The sequence below is a fragment of the Suncus etruscus genome, chromosome 9 (genome assembly GCF_024139225.1).
Source record: "Suncus etruscus isolate mSunEtr1 chromosome 9, mSunEtr1.pri.cur, whole genome shotgun sequence".
Lineage (NCBI taxonomy): Eukaryota > Metazoa > Chordata > Mammalia > Eulipotyphla > Soricidae > Suncus > Suncus etruscus.
In genome coordinates, this window is record NC_064856.1 from 100,394,470 (window position 1) to 100,406,335 (window position 11,866).

An 11,866-nucleotide genomic window follows, 5' to 3' on the forward strand; every position below is an offset into this window, starting at 1 on the left:
GGTAATGTCTTCTGGAAATCCTCTAGCAAGGATGGTTGTCAACTTCATATCTGCTTCTAATAACTTGAATATTATTATCCAAATAATATTATTTGAAGCTTTCATAAGCTCCAAAGCTGAGAGAGAGGTGTAGGGAAGAAACAAAACAATGTTTAGGGACAAAACAATAATTTCTTAACTCTCTTCTTTATTTTATCTCCAACTTTTTTTTTGTTTTGTTTTGTTTTTGCGTCACACCCAGCAGTGCTCAGGGGTTACTTCTGGCTCTATGCTCAGAAGTCGCTCCTGGCAGGCCCAGGGGACCATATGGGATGCCGAGATTTGAACCACCAACCTTCTGCATACAAGGCAACGCTTTACCTCCATGCTATCTATCCAGCCCATATCTTCAACTTCTTAACTTCTTATTAAACCACGTCTAGCCTAAGAAAATGCAAAACTCCAATCCTTTTGGGTAATAGGCCACAAACTCTAGCTGCTTGCTGCTTATAGGGGACAGTTGTGGGGTTAACAGAGTTTTTCACTTTATGTTTTGTTTTGTTTTGTTTTTGTTTTGGGGCCACACCCCGTGATGCTCAGGGGTTACTCCTGGCTATGTGCTCAGAAATTGCTCCTGTTTTGGGGGACCATATGGGACCTTGGTGGGTATCGAACCGAGGTCCATCCTTAGGCTAGCGCGGGCAAGGCAGATGCCTTTTTGCTTGCACCACTGCTCAGACCCCAGAAAGGAAGTTTTGAAGTCAGTTATTTCTCAACCAATTTATTTATTTCTGTATCTCCATTTATAATTGTTTGAAAAAGTACTGAATATTTTTAGATTTTTTAATTACTTGGGAAAATTTTTAAATGTATTGTTTTCCTCTTTCTGTAGTGTGTCTTTGAGATAACATGGTTACATGATGTTTATGCTTGTGTATAAGCTCGTGGTGTATAAAATTATGTCCCCTCTACCATCAGCATTTTTTTGGGGGAGTCACACCCGGCAGCACTCAAGGGTTACTACTGGCTCTAAGCTCAGAAATCACTCCTGGCAGGCTCGGGGGCCCATATGGAATGCCAGGATTTGAACCACTATCCTTCTGCGTGCAAGGCAAAAGCCCTATCTTCATGCCATCTCTCCAGCCCACCATCAGCATATTTTAAGTTAAATTTTTTTATTGGGACAGCATTACATTTTCTCGCTGTATAAGTTGTAATTGTGTGTGACTGAAAATCAGCATGTGCGCACTACACAAAATTTTACTAAAATTTTGATTCTACTTTTTAAGGCACAAGCTTTCACTTTGTCCTGATTTACAAGTACCAATTCTGCTTCCCTCTGTCAATACTTTTGCTCGTTTTTTTCTAGTTTATTTTGTTTTATTAACCTCATCTCTTCCAGCTTTGTTTATTTACATGCCAGACATGAATAAAATTAGGTGTGTTATATGTTATTTCATTGTCTTTTTCTATTTCAATAAATGTAATATCTAATGAGTCTTTATTTTTGCAAATAACAGAATTTTGTCTTTTTACCATTAAATTTATAACCCATTATTGATATATATGTCTATAATATATATAAAAAGATGATATAGACATATAATTATAGATACATATATTAAATATGAAGATAAACATAGAAATAGATTAGATGAGATATATAGATATAAATAATGACAAATAAGTAGATAATAAAACTTTTCTTTTTTACCCCTGAATTCATGAATGTTTGTGTTAACAAAGTTCTTAATTATTTTTAATAATTCTATAATAATGATGACCAGCTTCTTACAATGGAGGAAAGTCTTTTAAAAATATGTTGGGAAAGCTGTACAATTGTGTACAAATTAAAAAATATATCATTATTAGCACCATACAATGCAATTTGTTTGAAATAGATTAACGATTGGATGTAAATCTTGAAACCATTAAAATTATAGGAGAAAAATCAGTAATTAGTTTAGATATGTTCTATATTAACATTAAGATAGATATGTGGGGCCGGAGTGGTAGCACATTGGTAGGCATTTGCCTTGCACATGGTTGTCCCAGGACAGGAGAAACCTTAGAGCCACCAGATGTGGCCTCAAAAACAAAACAAAACAAAATAAAAGCATAGATATGTGTTTGGAGACTACTCAAACTACAAGGGTAACTGAAATTAACAATAGAACACATGAACATAAAAAGTAGTGAATGGAATTCAAATGGAAATAAAAAGCTTCTACTGAGTGAGAGAAAATAATTACTTGTCACATCTCCAACAGAAGTTAGTATTCAAAATATACGAAGGACTCAACAACTTCAACAATAGTATAAAGATAAACCTTTCTTTTTAAATGGATATATAATTGAAATAGGCACTTCTATAAAATCTGAATAGCACCAATAGATAAGTGAAAAGTGTTCACCATCTCTTCTTGTGAAGGATATGAATATTCAAACAAAAATAAGATATTAACATACCCCATACTCTAAGAATAACTGTTATACAATAGGAAAAACTTTTATTTAAAGATCATAATGACTTTAAGAATATTTATATTTCTTGTACATTTCCATGGAAATCTTTGTATTACATCAAGTCAATAAATAAAAATTAGAAAATTAAAAAGCAATAACTTGTTGCTATGGCATTTTACAATAAACTTAACTCATAATTTTCTAAATTATAATTTCTTTACTTATCATTTTCTCTAGAAAAAGAGAGTATAGATTCTTGTGGCGTCAGAGTACCTAGATCTGCATTTCTATGCTCTTATCTATAAACTATACAATTTTAAATAAGCTATTAACCCTAATGACTCATACCTGCTTTTATTATTCCCATTTATAAATAAATTATTATACATAAACCACTTTATGAACCATCAAGTAATTATTATAATTGCTTTCTCTACCATCTACAGTTCATTAGCAATTCCAATTGTTTTCTGTGGTATTTTTCATATATGCATATGCTTAGGGCAAAAAGAAAATTGAGTCTTTCAATGTGTGTAGTCCCAACTGAAGTCAAAATTGTTTTATCTTCATTGTGCCAACTCTTGCTTCATACACAAATGTCACTTTTGCAATATACTTAGTGTCATGTTTTTCCTGAAGAAAGAGAACTACTTTCAACGCTTTAAGAATCTCAATAATTTTAGGGGCCGGGCGGTGGCGCTAAAGGTAAGGTGCCTGCCTTGCCTGTGCTAGCCTTGGACGGACCGTGGTTCGATCCCCCGGTGTCCCATATGGTCCCCCAAGCCAGGAGCAACTTCTGAGCACATAGCCAGGAGTAACCCCTGAGCGTTACTGGGTGTGGCCCAAAAACCAAAAAAAAAAAAAAAAAAAAAAAAGAATCTCAATAATTTTAGAAACATTCCAAGCTGATATGTACCATAGTTTTGTTTTGCTTTTACAAAGGGCTTCATTTATTTTATTATTTACTTATTTATTTATGAATATTGGTTTGTGAGTCATACCCAACAATTCTTAAGGTTTACTCTTGACTCTGATCTGTGAGATATCCCTTTTCAAGGTTTTGAGTATCATATGAGGTAACAATATTTGAATTCTTGTTGTCTTCATGCAAAATAAGTACTTTACCAACTACATTATCACCTTAGTTCCTTTGTTTAACTTAAAAAGTCGCATTCAGTGCTGAATATCTGGCTCAATAGAACAGAAGTTGCCTTATGCTAGGACAAAGCTTTATCCCTGGCATCAAAATACATACAAATATATAAATAAAAATCAGATTTAAGTACCTGAGTATCAACTCTAAAGACAAATTCAAGATTGGCTTTTCCATATGTATAGCACATGACATAACCATACATATCTAGTAATTTTTGTCATTTATGTTTCAGACTACAGACTGATAGCAATTACATGGAAAAAAATCTATGAAATAAATGCAGTCATTTTCAACAAGTATTTTCATTTAGGTTAACTTCACTCTATCTATCATTTTTCTCAAGGCATCTTTAACATCTTTATTTCTTAAGCTATAGATCAAGGGATTTAACATTGGAATGACTACAGTATAGAACACAGATACCACTTTATCTCTTTCCAGGGCATAGCTAGTACTTGGTCGGGAATAAATGAAAAGGATCGAACCATAGTACAAAGTGACAGCTGTCAGGTGAGAGCCACATGTAGAGAAAGCCTTAAGGCGACCTTGGGTGGAACGGATCCTCAAGATGGCAGCGATGATGAAGAGATAGGAAGCCAAAATGAGCACAGTGGGAGTAATAACATTGGACGCCAGTATGAAATAGAGCACAGCCTGGTAACTCTCCTTCACATCACAGGCCAACTTGACCAGAGGTGGGAGATCACAGAAAAAGTCATCAATGACATTGTTCCCACAGAAACTTAAGGTAAATGTCTCACTGGTGATGATGGTTGAGTTCATAAAACCACCCAGGTAGGAAATTGCAACAAGACAGACACATAATCTTGAAGACATTGCCTGGGTATAAAGCAAAGGGTTGGAAATGGCCACATAGCGGTCATAAGCCATGGCAGCCAGTAAGTAACACTCACTGTAGGCCAGGCCAGCAGAGAAGAAGAACTGAGCTAGGCAGCCAGCGAAGGAGATGCTTTTATCTTCAGAGATGCAAGTTATCAGAATTTTAGGAGCATATACAGAGGAATACCAGAGGTCCAGGAAGGACAAATTTCCTATGAAGAAATACATGGGTGTGTGGAGCCGAGAATCACCACAGATCAGGGAAATCAAGGTGAGGTTGCCAAGGAGACTGACGATATAAATGAGGAGGAAGATTAAAAAGAGAACTCTCTGGAGCCACAAATCTGTTGTGAACCCTAAAAGGATGAATTCTTTCACTTGGGTAAAATTTTTCTCATCCATTGATAATGTGTTTCTATGGTTCCCTTTCTGTAAAAAGATTAGTTTTAATTTGGCTATTCTTTAGAATATCTTTATTTCAGTTTTGACTATCATGTACCATTTTAGATTGGGAAACCCATCTGAGATCTATATTTTTTATCATATTTTTTATTCTGTAGATCACTCATCATACCTACCATAGAAGCCAATCTTATGGTACCTTGAGAGATTAGGATTATACACATAATTTAGTATGTATCATCATATATTTTAAGACTAATTTTGTCTCCTTTTTAAAGATGATGGTTTGTATAATATTTCATTTATTTACATGTAGGGTAATTAGGGACCATGTGAAAAAGGCATGGAAAAGGGGGCTTGAAGATATATTACAGTTTTTCTTTAGGTCTTAGATTTATTTTGTCTTTCTTGAGAATTACATAAAGAAGCATACTTTTTTTTATCATTTAAACATTTAACAGGCTACTCCTAACTCTGAATTTAGAGGTTATTCCTGGCAGCACTTAGAGGACCAAATGTTATGCTAGGGATCAAATTCAACTACACACAAGATAATCTGTGTACACAAGGTGGCCTGACCTCTGTTCTTTATTCTGGGAACCATGTATGTTGATTTCTACTGGGAAAGCATTAATATTCATGAAAAAGGGAAGATTACCAGGATGGAACCTAAGTGCCATGATAAATATACAATGGTGCCAAAGGAATATTTTACTACACGCCTTTGGATATAGCAAGAGGAATAATTACGACCTTATAAGCAGAAATCAGTGCAAATCACCACAAGGAATGTTAGTGGCCAGAAAAATGAAAGACAGAACTTACTCTGTGACCTTTTAGTTTAATATTAGCCCATTAATATTGAATTTAGATTGATGACCTCCAGAACCATGAGTTGAGAAGTAATAGATTTATAAAATATAGTATTCCTCCTTGAAGGAACCCCTACCCTTTGCATTATTAACATAAAAAATAAATATTTCAAAATTATGAAAATATTGATCTATATTAATATTGCTATCCTCTGACTTACTTTTAGAACTAGTAAGTTTTCTTCAAGGTAGCAAGAAAAATAATGGTTCACATGTTGCTAGAGATAAATAAAAACAGTTCTTGAGAAGGAAGCTATCTATCCTGTACACATATTAAAATATTTGTTGTTTTGTTTTTGAGTCACACCTCGCAGTGCTCAGGGTTTACTCATAGCTCTGCAATCAGGAATAACAATTAACAGTGCCTCTAGATGCCCCTCAATAGATGAATGTTTAAAGAAACTATAGTACATATACACAATGGAATATTATGCAGCCATCAGAAGAGATGAAGTCATGAAATTTTCCTATACATGGATGTATATAGAATCTATTATGCTGAGTGAAATAAGTCAGAGGGAGAGAGATAAACATAGAATGGTCTCACTCATCTATGCATTTTGAAAAAAATGAAAAACATTTGTGTAATGATTCTCAGAAACAAAATAGAGAAGGACTGGAGGGTCCAGTTCCTGACATGAGCTCACCACAGGGATCATTTAGTGCAGTCACAGAAATAATTACACATAACAAAATGTGACTAAATGAGGGAAGTAGAAAGCCTGTCTAGAGTACAGGCCAGTATGGGGAGGGGAGGAAGGACACTTGGGATATTGATCATGGGAATGTTGCACTGGTGAAGGATTATATATATATAAATCAAAAAAGAAAGAAAAGGAAAGGACTCCCAATGCTTACCATAGGCTGTGTTCTGACTGTATAGAAAGAGGAGGTACAGTAAATGCACCCCATATACACCTCAACCCAGGCCCTTTGCCTGGTCTGTATTGTGAATTGGGGGACAAAAATAAAAAAATACAATTAACAGTGCCTGAGGGACTATCTGAGATTTCTAGAATGTAATCTGGTTTAGCTGTGCTCAAGGAAAGTGTTCTACCTGCTGTACTATCTCTCTAGCTTCAACTTGTACATATCTAATTGACTACTTCATTAAAAAGTTAAATTATTGAATAAAGGACACATGGAAATATTTCATCTTTGTGAAAAATCAACCCCAAAGGGATAGTACCCTGAACAAAGCAAATTTAGCTTAGTTTAGACAACTAGGGCCATAAACATGTATCCAATCAGAAAATATCACCTCCTGAATAGAATATATCACTAGGACTTCAATGCTATACATTAACGATATCACTCTATGGCTACAGTTATAATAAGTACTTTTATCTTTGCTCTTAAAAAACTCATTAATTGTTCATGTACTTCAGATCTGTTTAATTTATCTATTAATGTAAACAATTACTTGTAAGGATCTAAGGAGCCAGCGGGAGAAAGTGAAGCAGACATTGTATTCTGCTTGGCCAACCTGTCCCCTCGTTCAGGGCTGTCAAGGCTACCTTGCTACCTGGATAATAGAAACTCTCTCTTTCTTTGTGATTATTTCTGTTGCACAGAAGTTGAAGGTACCAATCCTATTGGCTTTTTGTCGGAAAGACAACTTTACAGTATTTCACAAAGTTGAATTATGTCATAGTTATTATTCTAAAAATTATTTATTGTCTTTTCCATATGATGGCTTACTGAAAATTTATCAGAGATTAGTTAAATGCAATACTTACTTCATGAGCATGATTAGTACTTCGTTGTTTTTTTTCAGCCACGTCCAAAATTTTTCATGCAATCTACAATAATAAATGTCTTTTGCTTACTCAAGAGAAATGTTCTTTCAGTGGTTACAGTAAAAATATATATATAAGTGCAAGAAATCCTTTGGGATATGCTGCTAAAAAAAAAGAACTTCGTTATTCTGGTGACAGATGAACAATTATAATGTTAGTATCTTTCTGGGATAATGTTGTGAGATATTCTTTATCATTAAAAACAATTGGTCCAATTAATTTGTAGAGAGCCCTTTTGCATTATGAGTTTACCTCTTGTCAATGAAATAAAAAATAATTTTAACATGAAAGATAAAATCATGCAATTTTGCTACATGGATGGATCTGGAGCATATGATGCTGAGTGAAATTAGTAGAAAGAAGACAAGATCTCTTCCATATGTGAAATATAACAAAAACATAATAGAGGAATAACAATTGCCCAGTGAAACTGAAAACTGAAAACTGGACTTCAGTAGGATACAGACCATAGAGGAAGTAAGAGAAAATTTGATTAGGGAGGCATTCAAGCATTGCTGGAATGAGATGATCACTGGGGGAAGGGTGTAGAACTGTGATGCATCAGGTGTGAACACACACCCACCCCCCCAGGTGGATTGAATCTGGGAAAATCATACGAGGACAGGTGGCTCTCTCAGTTCAAGAGGCTGGAAGTTCTTGATCCCATGACCCCATGCTTTTCTCCTTTAAGTTTGTCGTGTTCTATATCCTTGTTGTACCCCTGTTTCAGACCCATTCACCTGGGATTGGATTAATACAGGTGAAGGTTTCTACAGGAAACCTTGGCAGTAACACTAGTGTAAATCACAGTACCTAAAATAAAAAAAAATTTTAAGTGGTCTGTCACTGAGACAGATGAGATTGGGTCAGTGAAGAGAGTGATAGTTTGATATTGTCTTAAATTGTATGTATAAAATTCAATCATGAATAACAAAACTAATTTTTAAGAAATTAACAGAAATAATATCTATGGTGAATGTACAAGAATCCATTACAACCCATAGTAATGACAATAAAACTGTCAATGAAAATGTCAGGAAATTGTTTCATAAAATGACTATTTAGTGAAATTGAGACAGAATTTGAGAAATATACAATTTTATGTTTAGAACAAATATTATTGTTACTTTAGGCCCTGGCTAGATTTATTCATGTAAAATATGCTTATCCAGCAACTGCTATATACCCAGCACTCAGCTAAGTATTTGGAGAGATAAAGTATTAGGTAAACTTAGTCCTGGCTTAAGAAGCAAGGTCAACACAGAAATAATCTTAGTGTGAATCCCAGGTCTAAAATTCAATAGATGTGATGTCAAAATACAGTGATTTTAAAAATAAAGCCTTAAGACAGGAAGATAACAGAGAAGAGTCTGTTACAGTACTTTTGGTTGTTAATTGTTCATTTATTAACCATGAATGATTCCCTTTTATTGACAATGAATGATCCCTCTCTCCTTCTACAGCACCACAACTTTAGTCCTGGAACACCTTGCCAGCATCGCCATGTGTTATCCTAGTCTTATTTGACTTCATAGACCTGAGTAGCCCTTTGTTCAAAGGCCCTAGTATTGAATATTTCAATACTATGTTGACCAGAGTTGAGTATCACCATGAGTAACTTCTAGGACCCTTGACCAGTGTTTATAAGGTACCCTCTAAAAAACTATCAGAAAGGTGTTCTTTCTCTGAAATTAACTTGTCGCCTTCATGACTTTTTTATGATAAATAAGATAATATTTATACAAGATTTTAGAAAATATTAATGATGAAAAAATATGTACAAAAATAAAAACAGAGAGAATGACTTTCAAAAATATAACCTTTGAAGAGGTCAATTTAATCATTTGATCAAATTATAGTTGATTGGACAATTATCGCTTACATTCTTTGATTAATAAAACATACATAATACCTAGAAATTTAGATGAGTATTGTAGAATGATAAATAAGGTGTTCTGACATCTGTTCACTGTGAGTCATTAATAGATACCATATAGACATAGGTCAAAAGTTTATTGAACAATGGCTTTTATTAACTATGCTATCATCACTAGAGATACAACAATGGCCAAATTTTGGTTTTTTGTTTGTTTGGTTTGGTTTTTTGGGCCACACCCGATGACACTCAGGGGTTAATCCTGGTTATGTGCTCAGAAATTGCTCCTGGCTTGGGGGACCATATGGGATGCCAGGGGATCGAACTGTGGTCCATCCTAAGTTAGTGCATACAAGGCAGATGCCCTACTGCTTGCACCACTGCTCTGGCCCCAACAATGACCAAATTAAAAAAAAAATACTTGCCTTTGTGAAGCTTACACCTCAAAAGTTCATATCTGCAGAGAAAAACAATTGCATTATGAAGTTGTGAGAGTTTGCAAAACCAGGAAGAGTTTTAACAACTAAATCAAAATCATCAGAGCTCATTGTAAAGCAGTTTACATGCTTCTTGCTGTTCTAAATCTTGACATTTCTACCTGAATGGGTTGGAGTTCTAAATATATATTCATTGTTCACTAGAAGAGACAAAAGGGGGCTTCATCGGACCCAACTGGCCTGAAATTGTGCATTGGAAGTCTTGGTTGTACACCTTATTCAAAGGATCAATCTTATATTCTCAGTAGATTTCATAGTGCAGAGCTATTGCATTAAGGATTCACATATGAATCACTCAAAATAAAGGCTTTATGGAATAAAGCTGATACTTCCTGAAATGGGTTTTACTAAAGCACTTTGAGGAAAAGGGATCAAACTATATAAAACATCACTCTAAAATGTCTTTGAGTCATACCTAGTGGTACACAGATGCTTCTCCAGATCCATTGCTTAGGAATCACTCCTGGTAGTGGTCAGGAAGCCATGCAGCTGTTGGGGATCAAACCAAGGCCTGTGCATGCACAGCATTTTTGCTATCTCTCTAATTCCAAAAATAATCCTTATCTAGTCATTGTGAGCATATCCAGATGAATATAACTAGTAAAATATTGTGTAAAATTTGTCAAGAGAATGAAATTATGGGTGATTTGATATTTCTACTGATTTGCTACTTGTATTTCATGTAGATGTAAAGAGAGAATCATAAGTAAAATACTTTACTGAATTCCATGTGACATAATTTTAAATGACAATGAGTAATAGTGAATCATAAGAGTGTGAAATAGTTTCAAAGAAAGCAAACATTGGTATAAAATTATTTTTTCTACAACTTGTTTTTGTGGGGATGTGGTATAAAAGCAACTCAGATGCACTGCTGGGAAAATAGCCAGTTCATCCTTTCTGGCAAATTATAGAAATTCATCAAAACCAAGAATGGAGCAATCACATGACCTGGAAACTTCAGTGCTCAAAAGATAATAAAAGATTCTCAGAATCACTCATGAGTGAAATAAAAGCATGCCCCAAGAAATGCGATGTGGAAAAGAGAATAATGTTCACCAATACTTCTTGGTTCAGTCTGAGCTATCATTGGCTTTTTCAGAAAGGAGGGGGAAAAGGTAGAGTTTCCCTTTTGCATGAAATAAAGCCTAACACTATGTCTGACACACCCCCTGACAGCTCCACAACTTGCCCTTATCAAATTTCCAACCCTCCTAGTTCATTTTAGGTCTATAACTACTGGATTTCTCATAGCCACACAACACATTAATATCTTGTAGTGTCAGCCCAGTGGTATCACAGGAAATCTGATGGGAACCTAACCAGTGGTAAGAAAGGCTCAACTGGCACCAAACCCAGCTCAGTCAATCCTTGAACACTGACTTTAGTAATATTGTAGAGAGACATAACAATTATTTCAAACTGACCTGTGTTGATCTAAGATTTAATAATTCTAGTTGTCTTTGTGTTGTAATAAATATGAAATAAATTTATTTCCATTTGTATGGAGGTAGGATTTGGTGGTGGGTGAGAAATTGGGGACTCTGATAAATGGAAGGTCCCCTGGTGGTGGAATTCATGTTTGAACATTTAATTTTAATGCCTGGAATAACTATATTGTGACAACTTGGTAATAGAAAAAAAAAGAAATGTTATCTCAACAGAAATCTTTTGGCCACTGATTTAAAAATATAATATTTATTACAAATCCAACTATAGGTGTTGCAATTAGTAAAAATGAAAATAAAAACCATAATGTTTGGACTTAAAGTGATCATAATAAAATTAAGAAAGGAAACAGGTAGTAGATTAATAATTCAAAAGAACTGACAGAAAAAACAACCACAATAGTAACCCAATGAAAACTGTGGATATCTGAAAAAATTGGAGTAGGAAGAGATGACTAGAGAGGCCTTTGGTTATCAAATGACACTGGACCATTGGAAGAGGGTATAAAAAATCTCATATACATATGTATG

General features: G+C 34.7%; 1 protein-coding gene and 1 non-coding gene across 2 annotated transcripts; one reads left to right on the forward strand and one right to left on the reverse strand.

Annotated features, from left to right (window-relative positions):
- Window positions 1–3,907: 3,907 nt before the first annotated feature.
- LOC126017777 (olfactory receptor 1013-like) lies at window positions 3,908–4,843 on the reverse strand. The gene has a single exon (XM_049779830.1). The coding sequence runs from the start codon at window positions 4,841–4,843 to the stop codon at window positions 3,908–3,910; it is 936 nt and encodes a 311-aa protein (XP_049635787.1).
- Window positions 4,844–6,556: 1,713 nt separating this feature from the next.
- LOC126019381 (small nucleolar RNA SNORA51) lies at window positions 6,557–6,682 on the forward strand. Its single transcript, XR_007499104.1, has one exon. It is a non-coding gene; the product is annotated as a small nucleolar RNA SNORA51 (small nucleolar RNA).
- The last annotated feature ends 5,184 nt before the right edge of the window (window positions 6,683–11,866 follow it).